Source organism: Copidosoma floridanum, unplaced genomic scaffold (genome assembly GCF_036245765.1).
Source record: "Copidosoma floridanum isolate Cflo_tuat_1 unplaced genomic scaffold, Cflo_Japanese_pri ptg000029l, whole genome shotgun sequence".
In the NCBI taxonomy this organism is placed as follows: Eukaryota; Metazoa; Arthropoda; class Insecta; order Hymenoptera; family Encyrtidae; genus Copidosoma; species Copidosoma floridanum.
Window position 1 is genome coordinate 8,150,304 of NW_028321906.1, and position 19,262 is coordinate 8,169,565.

The 19,262-nt window shown below is 33.7% G+C and overlaps 4 protein-coding genes across 6 annotated transcripts; 3 read left to right on the forward strand and 1 right to left on the reverse strand.

Annotated features, from left to right (window-relative positions):
• Positions 1 to 300: 300 nt before the first annotated feature.
• On the reverse strand, positions 301 to 6,253 carry LOC106637090 (histidine protein methyltransferase 1 homolog). The gene is made up of 7 exons (XM_089595897.1): positions 6,127 to 6,253; positions 5,742 to 5,978; positions 5,507 to 5,667; positions 5,196 to 5,434; positions 4,998 to 5,113; positions 4,841 to 4,929; positions 301 to 1,387 (listed from the first exon to the last, which is right to left on the reverse strand). The coding sequence occupies exons 1-6, from the start codon at positions 6,164 to 6,166 to the stop codon at positions 4,883 to 4,885; spliced, it is 840 nt and encodes a 279-aa protein (XP_089452023.1). The 5' UTR covers positions 6,167 to 6,253; the 3' UTR covers positions 301 to 1,387; positions 4,841 to 4,882.
• Positions 565 to 2,169, forward strand: SrpRbeta (signal recognition particle receptor beta). Of its 2 annotated transcripts, none has more exons than XM_014349732.2 (4): positions 565 to 786; positions 1,256 to 1,425; positions 1,509 to 1,648; positions 1,733 to 2,169. In XM_014349732.2, the coding sequence occupies exons 1-4, from the start codon at positions 693 to 695 to the stop codon at positions 2,067 to 2,069; spliced, it is 741 nt and encodes a 246-aa protein (XP_014205218.2). In that variant the 5' UTR covers positions 565 to 692; the 3' UTR covers positions 2,070 to 2,169. The 2 variants fall into 2 exon arrangements, with proteins under 2 accessions (XP_014205218.2, XP_014205220.2); XM_014349734.2 differs by having other exon boundaries at positions 1,259 to 1,425.
• Positions 3,490 to 5,162, forward strand: LOC106637089 (pyridoxine/pyridoxamine 5'-phosphate oxidase). The gene is made up of 5 exons (XM_014349730.3): positions 3,490 to 3,734; positions 3,893 to 4,049; positions 4,119 to 4,272; positions 4,345 to 4,541; positions 4,625 to 5,162. Exons 1-5 carry the CDS (start codon positions 3,536 to 3,538, stop codon positions 4,788 to 4,790), a joined length of 873 nt encoding a protein of 290 aa, XP_014205216.2. The 5' UTR covers positions 3,490 to 3,535; the 3' UTR covers positions 4,791 to 5,162.
• A 7,521-nt stretch (positions 6,254 to 13,774) lies between the features above and the next one.
• Positions 13,775 to 16,653, forward strand: LOC106637122 (mediator of RNA polymerase II transcription subunit 15). Of its 2 annotated transcripts, none has more exons than XM_089596121.1 (9): positions 13,775 to 13,841; positions 13,927 to 14,060; positions 14,116 to 14,355; positions 14,415 to 14,689; positions 14,771 to 14,938; positions 15,024 to 15,222; positions 15,287 to 15,463; positions 15,545 to 15,936; positions 16,007 to 16,653. In XM_089596121.1, exons 1-9 carry the CDS (start codon positions 13,789 to 13,791, stop codon positions 16,409 to 16,411), a joined length of 2,043 nt encoding a protein of 680 aa, XP_089452247.1. In that variant the 5' UTR covers positions 13,775 to 13,788; the 3' UTR covers positions 16,412 to 16,653. The 2 variants fall into 2 exon arrangements, with proteins under 2 accessions (XP_089452247.1, XP_089452248.1); XM_089596122.1 differs by having other exon boundaries at positions 14,137 to 14,355.
• Positions 16,654 to 19,262: the final 2,609 nt, after the last annotated feature.

Here is a 19,262-nt window from a genome sequence, read left to right on the forward strand (position 1 = left end):
GCTGTGAACGCTCGGGTCTTTTTTTTTTTTTTTCTTCCAGCTGCGCTCTCAATTAAGAAATCTAATTGGTAAGTAATGATAGTCAACGAGATAGGACTCGGTTGATTTTTTTAATCTTTGTTCAACTCTGCTGCGTGTGGACTATCCGGTAGGTTGTTGTCGAACGTTTTTGTTTATTGTAAAAACATCAAATATTAGGAATCGGGTTTATCATGCAACTAATATGATTAAAAATTGTACAAGTCTATTTTTTTTATTATTTGTTCTGATGTAGTACAACAAAACTATGGTTACGCCTGTACAACGTTTTATTGAGCTGTAAAAGCGTTTAATATACAAGATTTTAAAGAACAACATCCACTGCCTGCATCGTTCGCAGATCGGATTTCATTGTTTTTGTTGATCAATCTGTGTGTTCACATATTTAGTTTCTTGTAAAAAATAATTCCAACTCTGTTTAAAATTTTGCCGCTCAAGATATTGAAAGAGGGCCCACCCCACCCACCAACTACAACGAAAAAGATTCACTAGGTCGATCGTCAATAGTCCCTACGTCCCTAGTACTTAAATCTCGGACAGCGGCACACAAAACACCGACAGCGTGTACTTATATATGTAACAGCTGTTAACATGACTTCGTTTTTTCTTTTCAAATAAATTAATAAAAAAATAAAAAAGTGCGCGTTAAAATCATGGAAGAGCGCGTAAAGTTACTAATGAACGACGGCAGCGATGCCCAGCTGATGGGCGTGATTGCGGCAGTTTTTGCAGTAATAATAACAATAGGTAAGTGACAATAAAATACAAAAGTACACGATCTTTGACAAATGTTATTATTAACCTTATGGTGTCGAGGTTAGGGCTCCGTCGCGCACACAAGTGCATATATAAACTCTATTTACATTTTTATAAATGGCAATTATGTTGTGCGACACATTGCATGTAATTTATAGGTAGTACAAAATATTTAAAATGCTAAAGAAATTGAGAAAGATTAGTACTAGGGCTAAGAGAATGACAATGATAACGTTGTAGTTGAACACATAGTAACAAAATAGATACATTTGTTTTCTTAGCTTCCTGTGTCTGTTGCTGTCACTTTACCAGCTTGCAAAGTTTGTGCATAAATTGTCATTATCTTAAATCCTACATCTCCTTTTTTTCATGAATTTTCAACACTTAAGGCTAAATTAGATAAAACTGTTTGTACTTTGTACATGAAATAACTTTTTCAACACGCATTTATTGCTTTTAGTAGTACTCTTTGCTCTATGGAGACGCAGAGTATCTGTTGGGCATAATGTTCTTCTGACTGGTCTTTGTGATGTTGGCAAAACTCTCATCTACGCCCGTTTGATGCACACCAAGTACGTGCAGACTCATACTTCTGTGAAAGAAAACATTGGGGATGCCATTGAGTACAATGTAAGTTTCTTTAACTCATAGGTTTGTTTTAACTTTATGTAATGGGGCACAATTTGAAACCTAAAATGACTACTTATTTGCAGACTTCTGTCAAGATAGTAGACATTCCCGGACACGAAAGATTGCGTTACAAATATTTTGACAAATATAAGGGCTCAGCCAAGGGGCTTGTATTTGTTATTGATTCGTCAAGTATTCAGAAAGATATCAGAGATGCTGCAGAGTGAGTATTTCAAAAGATAACGTTTGTTCAATTACCAATCCATCAATTCGTTCAATAAAAATGAATACAACTAATTTATTTCAGATACTTGTATGTATTACTGTCTGACTCTGCAATCAACAAAAATGTTCCTGTTCTGATTCTTTGTAACAAACAAGATCAGACTTTGGCTAAGAGCAGCGGAGTTATTAAGACTTTACTGGAGAAAGAAATTAACCTTCTTAGGGTAACTAAAACTAGTCAACTAGAGGCTACAGATGCATCATCCTCAAATGCATACTTAGGAAATAGTGGAAGAGATTTCGAATTTTCTCATCTTGACAGAAGAGTCGATTTTGCAGAGTGTAGTGCATATATTAAAGATGCTGAGACACCAGCTGACATTGAACAATTAACGTTGTGGCTAACTAACTTGGTTTAATCATCATCACATAACAATCTTTGGCATTATTTAATTTTTAAAAAAACTATTTTTTACTCGATCTATTAAACTTGAAAAAAATGTATGAATTTAACAGTAATCCTACTTTTTTATAATAAAAACATTAGAAATGTAATCTCTAATTTTGATAACATTTTTTTTAAAAGACTCAATTGTACACCATGTAATTGTGAAACAAGTGATGACCATCGGACAAATTTTAAATTTCATTTCAAACGCTTTAATACTATTATTTGACTCGAAAATCGATACACAAATACTCTCTTTATAAACACATGCATGCACAAAATGACGGTAAAAAAAAAAAAAAAAAAAAAAAAAAAAAAAAAAAAAAAAATTGGAGCAATAGTGACGTTTACAACGCGCGAATTATTTACCTCCAATAGCAGCAATATAAAGATGTCGGAATCTGTAACCCAAGGTTACATAAGCCTCTGACCTCTTTTTCATCTCCCTGTGTGCTAGACACACAACCTCCAATAAGCCAGCTGAGAAATGATGGTGTAAAACAAAAACGAAGTGCGACGACCATCAGCTGAACTGGTAACAGTACGCGACACGTTTACAACAGAGAAGTTTTCTACGGTGAAACAACAGCGCGCTCCGAGGATCGACGAAAGTAAAAATATCTTTCATTGAGCAGTACCTATGGGTTGTATATATTTACGATCGATAACAAAATCACCCTCGCACTTGGAAATATTTCTATTTTTTTTTTTTTTCCAATGTTCAGTAGGCTTTTACTTCCCAATGCACCAATTTTTCTATTACCCTAAAATGTAACAACAAAAATAGTAATAATTAAAATCTTATAAACGATTACAGAGATATTAGAAATCATTGTGAACAAATAAAAAATCGAGGCGCAATTAATATAAAAATTCATCATACCATACACCATATAAACTATTTATTTGAAAATTTAAGGTCTTGCATGTAAATTAAGTAAGAACTGACGAATTAAATGTCATTACTATTCGCGAGTATCGACATGAATATAACAAAATCCCTAATAAAGTCAGGTGTCAACTAACTTTCAATCGAAAATAAAAAAAAATAAAAAAAGCGCGTCTCATCAACTCTGAGTTTAATGTGTTTTTCTATTTTATCATCATAAGACATCCCATATCTTTCACTCTTCATATAACTGTACGGACTTTGAATCAGCTGACGTGAGCTTAAAGTTCCAAGGCATATTTTATACACAAATCGGTACTATAAGTAGCACTTCATCGATTTTATCATCAGACAGCCGGCTATCCCACGTTTATTTCGCAATTTTCATATTCTTTTTCTTTTTACTGATAATTACACGTACCTCCATACGCATCTGGCAAATAATCTCGCTGTAAAAAATTGTTTCATTTATAAATGTAACTTTATTATCTGCAAGGTCACTGCCATCTTCGTCACGCGCCAGTTGTATATGTACGTTGTTGCGTCGCATGGCATGCGAATCAGTATTGACGGCAGTATCGTTTCGTCGCTTGTTCAGGCTCAGAGGGTTCAATAACAAAAGACTGCTCATCAGTTGTTTGGCTAAAGGAAACGGCAATTGTAACAGGTGGAAAATGGCTAGTGCAACAGGCAAAGATTCGTCAAACGAAGCTAAATCTTGTAAACCTTACAGTATTGACATAGGAGGTAAGAGTATTTTACTATTTCTCTTCAAGTGTTGAAAAGCTATTGTAGTGATTTCAAATAAAAATTCATGCGTGTTTCCTTAGAAATTGAAAAATTCATGTGTAACCATTAAAAACCTATGCTAGCACTGATAGTTGTATATCAATTTACTTTATCAGGTATGAGAATCAGATACATGGAGAAAAGCGAAACTTTTACAGAAGATCATTTAGTGAGCAAGGAGCCATTTGGGCAGTTTAAAGAATGGTTTTCCATTGCCAGCAAAACACCTGGAATTGCTGAACCTAATGCAATGTTTTTAGCTACTGCTACAAAGTGAGAAACATTTTTTGTTGTCATGTAGTTTGTAAAATAATCTTAATACATATAATTTTTTTAAAACAGGGATGGGATGCCATCTGTCAGACCTGTCTTGCTCAAAAGCTATGGTACTGATGGGTTCAAATTTTACACAAATTATGGAAGTCGCAAGGCACGTGAATTGGATGAAAATCCTAATGCTGCATTGGCATTTTTTTGGGAACCTCTAAGACGAACGGTACTACTACAAACAATACTCAAAAGATGCTAATTTTTTTGATAGTTTGATTGAGACGTTTGATGTTGGTAGGTAAGGATAGAAGGAACTGTTGAAAAAACGTCTGCAGAAGATTCAGATGAATACTTCAACAGCCGGCCGTATCATGGCCAAATTGGATCAGTGTCAAGTAGACAGAGTACTGTTATACCTAACAGAGAATTTCTAATAGAAAAAGAAAAACAGTTGGAAAAAGAATATCCTGATACAGTTAAAAGACCAGAGTGGTGGTAAGATTTTTGAGATGCATTAGATTCACTTTGAAATTGTTTTTTATACGCACATCGTGAAAACTTTTTCTTAATGGTTGTAGGGGTGGATACATAGTAATTCCAAAGACTATAGAATTCTGGCAAGGGCAAAGTGATCGCCTTCACGACAGAATACGATTTAGACGATCAAAGGTTGATGAGAAAGTAGATAACTATGTGGTTCACGAAGGAGAAGATGGCTGGGTTTATGAAAGACTTTCCCCATAAATATAACATTATAAATTTAGTTTTAAATGCGAATATTTTTATATACTTACATTGTTATTTATATTGCTGCAAACAAATTTAATTCGATGCATTTAAGCGCTGTTTTTTCTTTGCAACTTAACAACTTCTCTCTGTACACCTAACAAATAAGAAAAAATTATTGCGAAACTGTTTGAATGTAAAAATATTGACAATAATTCGTGTTACCTATTTCACTTTTCCACACTGTTGAGACATCGAATATTCTGTCTTCCAAAATTAATTGTACAAATTGGCTCATAGACCCACCAACCCCAAAATAAAGACTTTTGCCAGCAATATATCTGTTTTTAAAAATTTGTAAATATTCTGTACCACAAGATGAACAATAAAAAAAACCATCAAAATTTTTGTAAAAATACTCACCCAATTCCATCACTTTTCAAAGTTCTTTTAAATATGTTATAAAGCTTTTGGTGATTGTCTGAGTTGTAAATAGTTTCACTAGTAAAAATGTAATCGTAACGTTTGTTGTTGCTATCTTTGCTTATAAGATTCTCAAAAGATTTCCAGTCACCACAATAAAAGCTACATTTTTCTGCTGATTCTCTGTTACTGTTAATCATTACATTTGGAATAGTGACATTCTCTATAACTTCAGCATTCTGAAAATTTAGAAATATAAAAAAATTTCACATTCTGTCAAAAAACTAAATTTAAAGCACAAAAATATTTACATAATCTTGAAAATCAACTGTTGATCCTTGAGCAAGAGCAATTAAACCAAGCACTCCAGCTCCACAACCAAGATCCAGTACGGTTTTACCACTGAAAGGAACGTTTTCTTTCAACAAATAATTAGCCAAATCATAGGTACATTCCCAAATTTTTAAGCCACCTAAAAGAAAATTATAATCTGTTATTTCATAACACGAACTTTAAAAAAGATTTTCAAACACAGTGCAGCAATACCTTCATACTTGGCTGGGATTAGATCAGAATGTTGTGACTCTGCTTCAGAAATGATCTTGCATTTATCTGTGGTAAGCTTTGATGCAACAACTAGAGTATCAACAAGTTTTAATTCAATTTGGCCAAATCGTTCATTCGTTAGATATTCCACATTTTCGCAGTCTGATAAAATTTCAATTTTTTTAGCTGGAAGCCATGTTAATTCGTCTTTTTTTTTCCCAGAATGATCTTTGTTCTCTAACCAGACAATCAAATAAGTACACATGATATACGTAATAAAATAATTGCATTTTCAAAAAGTAAATTAAAAATAATGCAGTACGCGTATTTTATTGTAACCTTCAAAAAAATATATTTGTCGAATGATATAAAACGTAAGATTTACCACAATCAGATGATTGTTTGCCAAAATTGAATTTAAACATTATATGTCTTCAAAAGAACCTCCAGAAACCACTTAGAAGTATCAGTGAGTATTAAAACACAATAAACAAACAATTAACGTTTGCGGTAGCCCAAACTTTGATCATTGATAATGAGTTTTTGTATGAAAAGCTTACAATTAGCGCCATCTCACGCGCGCGGCTAATTTCGTTATTTCGTCATTTCGAACTAAAAAGTACCCTTTTGTCCCTTTTATCTAATAGTAATACTAGTGATATTATAGGTCAAGTTTCCCAGCATATACATTTTCTCAAGATTCCTTGTACCTATAGAAGTCTTGTAGAATGTCCATCTGAAAGACATCTTTGGGAAGTTTTTGGGGTAAAAAGATTTTATTAAATCATATGAGTAGAATATCAATACTTTAGGAGGTCGATTTTCAGGTAAAAGACAAATTGCACACTTGCCGCAAATAGCACTAAAAATGTTAACTTTTTATTATCTATCTATAAAATTCGTTGCGGCTGGTTTATAAGTAATAATGTGACTTTACTGTAAGTAGCAATAATTATTTGGATCAGCGCCATCTAGCGGTCTTTATTTTTTGGCCAAAAGTGGCTCCTAAAATTCTCAATCAGAGCATTCAGGATTAGAGCCATTTAATCAGTTATAAACCAGCCGCAACTCATGACGAAGCTATAAAATGAAAAAATAATTATACGTGTGTTTTTGGCATAGAGGTATAAGAATAGAGGAGAAAAGGGGGCGTGATATGCGACAGCAGAAGTCGCTACGTAACGGGGCATATGTCTTTGTCTGGCAGTTATGTTATTGGTCGAGTCATACATGAGATTGAATCAACTGTAGGATTCAGAACGAAGAAGTAGCCAATAACGTGGCTTTGGCAACAAGGACAGATGCCCCGTTACACTTAGTTATGCTGTCGCTGCCGCTATTGGTCTAGTATAGCGCTTTTCCCCTCTATTCTTATACCTCTATGGTTTTTGGCGGCAAGTTAACAATCTGTTTTCTACCAAAATTAGACCTCCTATGTATTTATACTTTTAAAGATAAATTTTTTAGTAAAAAATAGATTGGAAACTTGCCGCCAAAATCACACGTCTGATTATTTTTTCATTTTATAGCTACACAATGAGTTGCGGCTGGTTTATAATAGGCTAAGTGGCTCCAAGCGACAAAGCTCTGGTTGAAAAGTTTAGGGCCACTTTTTAGTTCAGAAATCTGTAACGCTAGATGGCGCTGATCCAATAAATTATTACAGTAGAGCCTTGTAATCAATTAAAAACCAGCCGCAACTTGTGTAATAGATACAAAATTAAAAGTTGACATCATTTGTGCTATTTGCGGCAAGAATACAAATTGTCATTTACCCGAAAATTGACCTCCAAAAGTATATAGATATTCTACTTATTTAGTTTAATAAATCGACAATATGGCAATACTTAGTAGTGATTACTAGTAAGTATTACTACACATAACTTTACGTATATCTTACACCGTGCTCTCTTTAACAGAATATCGGGTGGCATGGGAGTAAAAACAGCAAAAAACATCGAATTTTGTTGACATGGTATGTTAGTGACAGTAACTTTCATGTTACTGACCGTAATTTTCACTACGGGAAACGGGAATCCTCAGGGTGTATTCCGCAAATGCTGCCAGCAGTTAAGTTACGTACGTCGTGGTAACGCCGCATGGTCGGGCAGCGCTAGCGTCAACCTGTACTAACTGTCGGTGGGTTCCGCATGTCAACAAACTTTGATATTTTTTACTGTTTTCGCTCCCATGCCATCTGATATTTCGGAGTTTGTTGACATGCGGAACCCACCGACAGTTAGTACAGGTTGACGCTAGCGCTACCCGACCATGCGGCGTTACCACGACCTACGTAACTTAACTGCTGGCAGCATTTGCGGAATACACCCATAGTCCGCAGGCTAAGTATACGTCCTTAACCGCCTTTTTCACTAACGTTTAGAATAATGATTGAGACAATCAATGATTGTATCATGAGTTTTTGTATAAAGTTCAATTTATACAAATAAGTTGGTAAATATAGGCACACATGATTAATATTTAAACATTTTAAGCTGTATAAATATATAACATAGATTCCAAATATGCATTATTACCGCTGGAATATGCCAACAAAACCAAATATCCGTCTTTCTCACCCAGCAAAATAATGGGTATCTGTATAATCCTGTATCAATTTATTGCACACATGCGAAATGTTCAATGACAGTAAACAATGACATAATTTCAAACTTTACTTTTAACTCTTCATTTCACACGTAATTTTACAATGCAATTGATAAATTATTATTCATACAAAAGTATTAATATTCTTATAGGAGGTCGATTTTCAGGCAAAAGATTATTTGTAAACTTGCCGTAAACAGCACAGCCAATGTCAACTTTTTATTTTCTATCTACACAACTATAGTTGCGGCTGGTTTTAGCGTTTCAGATTTCTAAACTAAAAAGTGGCCCTAAAATTCTGAAGGAAAGCTTTAGATATTTTAGGCCCTAGAGCCATGTTGTCAATTATAAACCAGCCGCAACTTATTTGACAGATACAAAATGAAAATTCAACATTTTCTGTGCTGTTTGCGGCAAGTTTACAATTTATCTATTACTCGAAAGTATAAATATATAGGAGGTCAATATTCGTATAAAACATACACTGCAAACTTGCCGCAAGTAGCACAAACATCGTTAATTATTTATTTTGTATCTATTTCAAGAGTTGCGGCTGGTTTATAAGTGATTAAATGGCTCTAGGGCTAAGCTGCCTAAAGCTCTCCTTCAGAATTTCAGAAGCAATTTTTGGCCAAAAAAATCACGACCGCTAGATGGCGCTGATCCTAATGATTATAACTACTTATAGTAGACCCACAAAACATTAAGGTGACAATAAGACATCTATACGACATCATTGAACCGTCAGCTGATATCTACCGAAGTTATCAAAACTACATCGGCAAGATGTCAAATTGACGCCTAATTATTATCGATAAGACATCGTATTGTTATCAGTTGTCAGCAAACAAACATCAGCTAATGACAACTAATTGATAACATTTAGACGTCTGCTGTTGTCATACTAAATGTTTTTGATCTCTTATGGATGTCTTTAGAGCAAGAATTAAGGATGTCTTTTAGATATCTGTGGTGCTAAATTCAATGATATCTTACAGATATCTGCTGTGTAAATTAAATGATATCTTGAGGGTATCGTTTAAATAGTATTAAATAATAGAAGTAGCATTTACGCAACTCAAAAAACCACAGATACCTTTAAATTGAATAAATTTATAATTCATTTGAATAATGGCCTTTAAATTATAAATTAATCAATCAATTCATTAAATTCAAAGGTATCTGTAGTTCTTTGAATTGCACGATGCCTTCATTATAATAGATATTTTTAAAAGTGTATTTTTTATAATTGTTTTTTTACGATTACAAAATACTTTTTACTTATGTTATACTTAAGAATCACTGGTTTAAGCACAATTAGAAAATTAATTACAACATAGGCTGTTGATTGACTCCTCTTTTTTTTCCGCCTGTCAGATGTTCTACGCAACCAATCTTTAATGCGTTCTTGTACATCTGTTACAGTAGATGAAATTTTTTTGGTGTAGCACCTATTAAAATGTTGGCGATTAATAAATTTTAAAAAATACATAAGTTTTCAGAATCAAAATACATACTTATGATTATCGATGAAAAATGGAGATCCTTCACAGCAAGAGTTCCATGAAAACCGTACCAAGTTAGTTGACGACACAGTTTATGTTATAATGGTGGGCATAATCTTATTTATATAGTATTAGATAAACTTATTCCTCCCAGGCTTAAAATTTTGTTTTCCTAAAGAAAAATATTCAATGTTTTTTAGTTATAAATGCTTAAACTAGAACTAGGTAATTTGTAAACAAACCAAATACTTGCAAATTGAGATGACAAATTTTGATTTAATAGAAGGTCTCTATCAAAATTTACTAATTCCACTTTTGAGTTGAAAGAAGAAGAGCAGAGAGCACAAAAATTAATAAAAGATTAAGTATAGATTATTGAAACAAATGACACAACCTTTTGATGATGCCTCTGACGAAGAGAGCTGGACAAAAAGCGAACGGGATCCGATGTGGCCTGCTTGACAGCTGATGCAAGAAAGAAGGAGGTTATAATCCACGTAAAATATATAAGAACCGTGAACCTCCTATATATATATATATATATATACCGCAACCAATCGCACCGGCGGCACCGGCTTTATCATAATGGTGTCTGAATAAGATAAAAATATTGATATCATTTTTATTTATCGTAAGTTATCGTAATGTTATCATTTTCTACATTAAATATGGTAACTCCAAAATTGTTTTTTCGATAACATTTTGACAACACTTAAAAAAGATATCGGTCAAAAAATATAACTCTAAGTTGTCTTTAAAAGTTATCACATAGACGTCTTTTATGAGACAACTATAAGGCATCTTTTCTTTCGATAACGTGGACATAACTTTAAAAATAATTTTTTCGATAACATTTTGACAACGCTTCAAAATGATACCAGTAAAAAAGATAACACTAAGTTGCCTTCTAAAGTTATCGTGTAGACGTCTGTTAAAAGACAACTACAAGACATCATTTTTCGATAACTGTTCTCTAGATAACTAATTGATATCTTTTAGATAACTATAGATGTTATCATCAAAACAGACAGTGTCGGTTGTCACCTCAATGTTTTGTGGGGAGCCATTTAATCAATCATAAACCAGCCGCAACTAATTTTGTAGATACAAAATTAATAGTTAAAGATAATTGTGCTACTTGCGGCAAGTTTGCAGTGTATGTTTTATACGAATATCAACCTCATATATATTTATACTTTTGGGTAATAGATGAATTGTAAACTTGACGCAAACAGTGCAAACAACGTTAACTTTTTATTTTATATTTATGAAATTAGTTGCGGCTGGTTTATAAGTAATTAAATGGCTCTAGGGCTAAGCTGACTAAAGCTCTCTTTCAGAATTTCAGAAGCAATTTTTGGCCAAAAAAATCACTACCGCTAGATGGCGCTGATCCAAATGATTATTACTACTTGTAGTAGAGCCATTTGATCGATTATAAACCAGCCGCAACTGATTTTGTAAATACAAAATAAAAATATAACATTGTTTGTGCTGTTTGCGGCAAGTTTAGAATTCATTTTTTGCACGAATATTGACTTCCTATATATTTATACTTTCGGGTAAAAGATAAATTGTAAACTTGCCGCCAATAGAGCGAACAATGTTTACTTTTTATTTTGTATTTATCAAATTAGTTGCGGCTGGTTTATAAATAATTGAATAACTCTAGTATAAGTATAGTAATAATCATTTGGATCAGCGCCATCTAGCGGTAGTGATTTTTTTGGCCAAAAATTGCTTCTGAAATTCTGATGGAGAGCTTTAGGCAGCTTAGCCCTGGAGCCGTTTAATCACTTATAAACCAGCCGCAACTTTTAAAATAGATACAAAATAAATAATTAACAATGTTTGTGCTGTTTGCGGCAAGTTTACAATTTATCTATTACCCGAAAGTGTAAATATAAGGGAGGTCGATATTGGTGTAAAACATACACTGCAAACTTGCCGCAAGTAGCTCAAACATCGTTAATTATTTATTTTGTATCTATTTCAAGAGTTGCGGCTGGTTTATAAGTAATTAAACGGCTCCAGGGCTAAGCTGCCCAAAGCTCTCCATCAGAATTTCAGAAGCAATTTTTGGCCAAAAAAATCACTACCGCTAGATGGCGCTGATCCAAATGATTATTACTATACTTATACTAGAGTTATTTAATTATTTATAAACCAGCCGCAACTAATTTGATAAATACAAAATAAAAAGTAAACATTGTTCGCACTATTGGCGGCAAGTTTACAATTTATCTTTCACCCGAAAGTATAAATATATAGGAAGTCAATATTCGTGCAAAAAATGCATTGTAAACTTGCCGCAAACAGCACAAACAATGTTATCTTTTTATTTTGTATTTACAAAATCAGTTGCGGCTGGTTTATAATTGATCAAATGGCTCTACTACAAGTAGTAATAATCATTTGGATCAGCGCCATCTAGCGGTAGTGATTTTTTTGGCCAAAAATTGCTTTTGAAATTCTGAAAGAGAGCTTTAGGCAGCTTAGCCCTGGAGCCGTTTAATCACTTATAAACCAGCCGCAACTTTTGAAATAGATACAAAATAAATAATTAACGATGTTTGTGCTGTTTGCGGCAAGTTTACAATTTATCTATTACCCGAAAGTGTAAATATAAGGGAGGTCGATATTGGTGTAAAACATACACTGCAAACTTGCCGCAAGTAGCTCAAACATCGTTAATTATTTATTTTGTATTTATTTTAAAAGTTGCGGCTGGTTTATAAGTGATTAAACGGCTCCAGGGCTAAGCTGCCTAAAGCTCTCCATCAGAATTTCAGAAGCAATTTTTGGCCAAAAAAATCACTACCGCTAGATGGCGCTGATCCAAATGATTATTACTATACTTATACTAGAGCCATTTAATTATTTATAAACCAGCCGCAACTAATTTCATAAATATGAAATAAAAAGTTAACGTTGTTTGCACTGTTTGCGTCAAGTTTACAATTTATCTATTACCCAAAAGTATAAATATATATGAGGTTGATATTCGTATAAAACGTAACTTAACTGCTGGCAGCATTTGCGGAATACACCCTAAGTCTTCACCCAACACTGTCTGTCGACTGTCCTCATCAGGATGGTCACCTCAGTCTTCACACTCACGAGTCACGAGTCACGAGTTAATCGAAAGATAAATATAGCTCCTGTTGATACATATCGGTGTGCCAACCGTAGTTGTTTGCACATCTTCAGTGTTTTTTCTCTTTTTATGCGGAACGCATAACTCGTTGAGTTATTAAGTTAAGGTGATAACTACTGTTTATAACTGGTTTCTAATAGATATCAACCGCCATTGAGGAAAATCAGAGTCGTTTTCAAGTATTGGCGAATGTCTTCACGTCTTGTTCTCTGCAATCATATGTTCTCTACTTACCTGTACAGTTGACATTTCAACTTTAACATTATTTACATTAAGGGTAGAGGTAAGCATCACTTTTTTTTTACTCAAGCTACTTTTTTTATTTTCAAAGGTTAAACAGCAAGTTAACTTGAACGTAAAGTCATGCTGAACATTAAAAATTTTGTTGCTTTAAGTAATTCATGTACATTGATTTTTTGCGAAAGTCTGGGTTCTATATAAAAGGATATTACTTTCAAAATGCTGCACATTTCAAAATGAAATGTATACTTTTGTGTGGAAATATTTTGAGTTGTCGTCCAGTATTCAGAAGACCATAACCGTATCAAGTTATTTACAGAAAAACATATTAAAATAAATTTATTTCCTATAATCTGTGTCATCAAATAAATCTTTTACAGTTGATTATTTAAACATTTTACTCCACTTTGACACAACAGATTTGGTTTACTATTTCTGTACAATAGTATAGGAAAATAAAAGGATCACTTGAGGTAAATCCAAATCAATAATTGGTTAATGAAAAATGTATCGTTTTCAGATACGGCACTCCACAAAAATGTCTGAAGAATGGAGAACATCGACATTCCGTCAAAGCATGATACACAAAATGTAGGTTAAAAATTAGTGTGGCCTTGTAAAATAAATTTTTTTATCGTATTTTCATCTTTAGTATAAGTATTTTTTTCTTATATAGAGAAGAGCAAATCCAACAGTTTCAAATTCCAATGGCTAAAAATGTTACGGAAATGGAAAGTCATGTTTATAGCAAAGCAACATCTAAAGAAGATTATCTGAATTACATAGCCAAGTTGCTGATGTACATCAAAAGTATTTATTTTTTGATATTTGATCAAATGCGATTTTTATTAAATGTGAAAAAAAGAAAAAAATTCTTATTTCACAGATTATACAAAAAAATCTACTGGTACTATGGGAATGCAAGGAGCTAATAATCCAAATGCGGTACAAAAGGGCATGCAGGGTGGTCCAATTAGGGCTTTACAGTCACTTGCCATGCAAGGCAGCGGTAACAACGCTAATAATATGGGAATGCAAGGTCCAGTCCAAAATCAACCAAACATGGGTCAGCAAGTAGGCCCCAGTGGGGGTATTGCGACAAATTGTAAGTTATCAATAGATAATTTTATAAACATGGATGTTACATTCGTTGGAATTCTGTAGTACTGCAAAGTTTAACGCAACCACGTCAAGGACAGCCAATGACCATGCAGCAGGCAATGCACAATAAAATGTCTGGAATGAACATGATGCAAGGCCAACAAATGGGAATGAACCATATGGGTCAAATGCAGAACATGCAGGGGAATCCAATGATAAATCAGATTAATCAGATGAATTCGAATAGCATGCCTCCTCAGATGGGACCTCAGACAAATCAGGGTCAACAAATTGGTGGGCCTCCCATGGGGCCTAATCAAATACAACAAGCTATGCAGGTCTGATATTTCCAACTATATAACCATCTGGTATTCTATTTTTTTTTTTTTTTTTTTCAATGATTTAACATACTTTTCTAGAATCAGATGCAAAATCAAATGCAAAATCATCAAATGGGAGGTACAATGAACCCTGGAATCCAGTCTACAATGCAGCCTCAACAGTCGCCATCTCAGCAACAACATATGAATACTGCACAAATGAACGTTAATCCAATGGCGCAACAACTCAACCACATGCAACGTAAGGTAAACACAATGAAATTTACTTATATTTCGAATAATTCTACATTTCTTCAATACACATTTAATTTCTTTGATTTAATACCTAAAGACGAATGAGATGATGACTCCTGCGTATACAGGACAAAGAAATATGACGCCAAATCAATTCCTATCCCAAAGCCCATCGCCGTCTGCTCCAAGTCCTAGTGGTTTAGGTGCTCCAGGCAGTAATCAAATGGTTCCATCTCCTGCACTGGTACCTTCACCAAATCCACAGCACACTATGCTTGGAAGTCAAAGATCAATGGGTAAATAATTAACTCTTTTGTCAAAAGTGTGAATTGGATGTTACAGTAACAATAAACTTTACAGCAATGGCACCTTCACCTAGTACCTCATTAAATACTCCAGCTGGAATGATTGGTGGTGCAGTTCCAAGTCCTCTGCAAGATGACCAAATTTCACAAGCTTGCAAGGAAAAAATTCAAAAGCTCCGTAAATTTATAGATCCTTTGAACAAGATGATCATCAAACTAACCAATGAAGGGTGTAAGTAAAAAATAATGTGTACATTTGAATGGAATTTTCGTTTGACGATTGTTTTCATTTTAATTGCTTTTTTTCATGTAGATACTGAAAAAATAAGCAAAGTAAAGAAGCTTTTGGAAATCTTAACCAATCCCAGCTCAGTTACCAAGCTAGATGTTTTACAAAAATGTGAGGTTGTTCTCGAAAAAATGGAACTTAAAAAATATGAAGCAACCACGGGTCCCCAAATACCTTCCAGTTTAAAGGAGCATTATTTTCTCACTCCTTTACTTGAAGTTGTTAACACTATTTTGCAAAATCCTGTAGCCAATCACACACTTCATAGAACATTTAGTCCATGTGTAGAAGCCCTATTTGGACCAGAGATCAAGGACCTTCCTCCAAAGCCCAAGAGGAGAAAAGTCGAAGAACCTACCAGTGAAATACCAGATGTACTTCAAGGAGAAATTGCTCGTCTTGACCAAAGATTCAAGGTGGGTTGAGAAAATCAACTATTGCTAGATTTATTTTAATCATTTTGATAATTGTTATTTGTTTAAAAAGGTGAGCTTGGACCCAGCCCAACAGAGTGGCTCCAAGTGTATTCAGTTGATTTGCTGGCTGGACGATAAGCACTTGCCCTGCGTGCCTCCTGTGCTTGTAATCGTGCCTATGGACTATCCGAAAGTTCCTCCTAAATGTGTGCTCGCGTCTCACGAGTACGCGACACCTTATTTGAGTGCAGTGCAAAACGCACTAGACGCTCGGCTTGCTAAATTCCCAAAACGATTTTCGATATCTCAGCTCTTGGATACCTGGGAAACGAGTGTGCGCCAAGCATGTAATCCTAAAGCATCGCAAGTTATGAAAGAAAACGAATCGACTGATGCAGCGACAACTGTTCCTTCCAACACTGGAAGTGTCACGAATAACATTTCTTCCAATTTGATCAGTACTGGCGCCTCATGAACTGATTAAACTTGTTATTTTCGTTATGATTGGCCAAAATTGTTATAACTACAGTATTCTTATTTTCACTACAATTTGATATTGTACGTATGATAAATTTTTAAATTTTCATCGTGATATTTATGAAATATTTTCTTTTCTTTTTTTGAATGTTTCCATGTAGTGTATAACAATTACTTATTTTCAAGATTTATGAACAAATATACAATTATTTTCAGTTTACAAACTTATACTAGTTGAGATTTATTAGTGGTTAAAAAAAAATACAATTAATTATTTTTTACAAACAAATGTATTAATTTATTTACCGGTGTACCAAAAAAAAATTCCACATAAGGTGTTCTCCGCTATCGTTAAACAGTAATTTTAGGTTGTGCGTAACAGTCAGGTCGGTAAGTCAACTACCTTAAATTAACTGGCGCTCTGTTCCGTAATCTTATAATCTGGCCAGTTAAAATAGCAGACGACAGTCAACAGCGACGAAATCTTAATACGTAACTTTACAGCCTCTGATTTTATCATTCTGGTAAAGAGAGCACGGTGTAAGATGTACGTGAAGTTATGTGTAGTAATTAAAGAAATTACTACTAAGTAATGCCATATGGTCGATTTTAGTAAACCATATGAATATCTCTATTTTTAGAGGTCGACTTTTGAGTAAAAATAGATTGTAAACTTGCCGCAAACAGCACAAACTACGTCAACTTTTTATTATCTATCTGTGAGATTAGTTGCGGCTGGTTTGTAATTATCAAAGTGACTTTGCTGTAAATATCAATAGTTATTTGGATCAGCGCCATCTAGCGGTCTTTATTTTTTGGTCAAAAGTGGCTCCTAAAATTCTTAATCAGAGCATTCAGGATTAGAGCCATTTACTTAGTCAATTATAAACCAGCCGCAACTCATGATGAAGATGAAGCTATAAAATGAAAAAATAATTATATATGTGTTTTTGGCGGTAAAGTCACTTTATTAGTTATAAACCAGCCGCAACTAATCTTATGAATAGATAATAAATAGTTGACGTGGTTCGTGCTACTTGCGGCAAGTTTCTACATCAATATTTCACTTATCTTATACAGTTCATAAAATCGACAATATTTACAAAATTACAATACTCTTGACCTTTTACCATTAAATCATGTAAGCACAAATTAATCAGTCTAAAAGAGACAACCAAAGAAAAAAGGCCTGAAAAAGAAGCACAGTCACACGAAAAGTCTCATACAAGAATGGAGCATTGGATCTCACTTGATCAGAGAAGGTTGGGTTCTTTGTTTACTTATAACACTTAAAATTTACATCTCTGTAATAAATGTATTTTTCAATTAGTGAGATCCGATGCTCCATTCCTAGGAGACTCTTCGTGTGGCTGCTTCTTTTTAAGACCTTTTTTCTTTAGTTGTCTCTTTTCGACTGATTAATTTACGTGTATATTTGATCGTGATTTACGATTTCTGTAACACAAATCTTGTTATGTACATATTATATAAGTTAACTGTTTATCGGAAATCTAAAGTTGAAGGGCTGTTCTTTCATTAGTTAACGGTAAAAGGTCAAGAGTATTGTAATTTTATAAATATTGTCGATTTTATGAGCCATATAAGATAAGTAGAATATTGATAGTTTTGGAGGTCGATTTTTAGGTAAAAGATAAATTGTAAAGCAATTTAAATTAAGTGAGATCCAATACTCCATTTTTAGGAGACTCTTCCTGTGTAACTGAACTTCTTTTTTAAACTTTTTTTCTTCAGTTGTCTCTTTTGGACTTAATACTTTACGTAACTATTTAATCATTGTTCAAGATTTCTGTAACACAAATCTTGGTATGTACATATTATATAAGTTAGCTGTTTATTTAAACTAGAAAGTTAAAGGGCTGTGCTTCCGCGAATTAATGATAAAAGGTCTAAAGTATTTTAATTTTGTAAATATGGTAGATTTTATGAGCTGTATAAGATAAGTGGAATATTTATACTTTTCAGGGTCCATTTACAGGTAAAAGACATATTGTAAACTTGCCGCAAACAGCACAAATCACGTCAACTATTTATTATCTATTTATAAGATAAGTTGCGGCTGGTTTATAACTAATAAAGTGACTTTACTGTAGGTAGCAATAATTATTTTGGATCAGCGCCATCTAGCGGTCTGTATTTTTTGGCCAAAAGTGGCTCCTAAAATTCTCAATCAGAGCATTCAGGATTAGAGCCATTTAATCAATTATAAACCAGCCGCAACTTATGATGAAGCTATAAAATGAAAAAATATCGATATGTGTGTTTTTGGCGGCAAGTTAACAATCTATCTTTTACTTAAAAATTTATCTTTAAAAGTACAAACACATAGGAGGTCAATTTTTTAGTAGAAAATAGATTGTTAATTTGCCGCCTAAAACACACGTATTCTTATTTTTTTATTTTTTAGCTACATCATGAGTTGCGGCTGGTTTATAATTGACTAAATGGCTCTAATCCTGAATGCTCTGATTGAGAATTTTAGGAGCCACTTTTGGCCAAAAAATAAAGACCGCTAGATGGCGCTGATCCAAATAACTATTGCTATTTACAGCAAAGTCACTTTGATAATTACAAACCAGCCGCAACTAATCTCACAGATAGATAATAAAAAGTTGACGTAGTTTGTGCTGTTTGCGGCAAGTTTACAATCTATTTTTTACTCAAAAGTTGACCTCTAAAAATAGAGACATTCATATGGTTTACTAAAATCGACCATATGGCATTACTTAGTAGTAATTTCTTTAATTACTACACATAACTTCACGTACATCTTACACCGTGCTCTCTTTACCAGAATGATAAAATCAGAGGCTGTAAAGTTACGTATTAAG

Excerpts from the sequence above, each read along its gene's own strand:
- SrpRbeta (XM_014349732.2), top strand. The coding sequence starts at position 693 with ATGGAAGAGCGCGTAAAGTTACTAATGAACGACGGCAGCGATGCCCAG. Across the intron at positions 787-1,255 it reads TGCAGTAATAATAACAATAG|TAGTACTCTTTGCTCTATGG; the intron begins GTAAGTGACAAT and ends TATTGCTTTTAG. Across the intron at positions 1,649-1,732 it reads GATATCAGAGATGCTGCAGA|ATACTTGTATGTATTACTGT; the intron begins GTGAGTATTTCA and ends AATTTATTTCAG.
- LOC106637089 (XM_014349730.3), top strand. The coding sequence starts at position 3,536 with ATGGCATGCGAATCAGTATTGACGGCAGTATCGTTTCGTCGCTTGTTC. Across the intron at positions 4,050-4,118 it reads TTTTTAGCTACTGCTACAAA|GGATGGGATGCCATCTGTCA; the intron begins GTGAGAAACATT and ends TTTTTAAAACAG. Across the intron at positions 4,273-4,344 it reads GGGAACCTCTAAGACGAACG|GTAAGGATAGAAGGAACTGT; the intron begins GTACTACTACAA and ends TGATGTTGGTAG.
- LOC106637090 (XM_089595897.1), bottom strand. The coding sequence starts at position 6,166 with ATGTTTAAATTCAATTTTGGCAAACAATCATCTGATTGTG. Across the intron at positions 5,979-6,126 it reads CAAACAATCATCTGATTGTG|AGAACAAAGATCATTCTGGG; the intron begins GTAAATCTTACG and ends TTGTCTGGTTAG. Across the intron at positions 4,930-4,997 it reads AGTGTGGAAAAGTGAAATAG|GTGTACAGAGAGAAGTTGTT; the intron begins GTAACACGAATT and ends CTTATTTGTTAG.
- LOC106637122 (XM_089596121.1), top strand. The coding sequence starts at position 13,789 with ATGTCTGAAGAATGGAGAACATCGACATTCCGTCAAAGCATGATACAC. Across the intron at positions 14,690-14,770 it reads AAATACAACAAGCTATGCAG|AATCAGATGCAAAATCAAAT; the intron begins GTCTGATATTTC and ends ATACTTTTCTAG. Across the intron at positions 15,937-16,006 it reads GTCTTGACCAAAGATTCAAG|GTGAGCTTGGACCCAGCCCA; the intron begins GTGGGTTGAGAA and ends TTGTTTAAAAAG.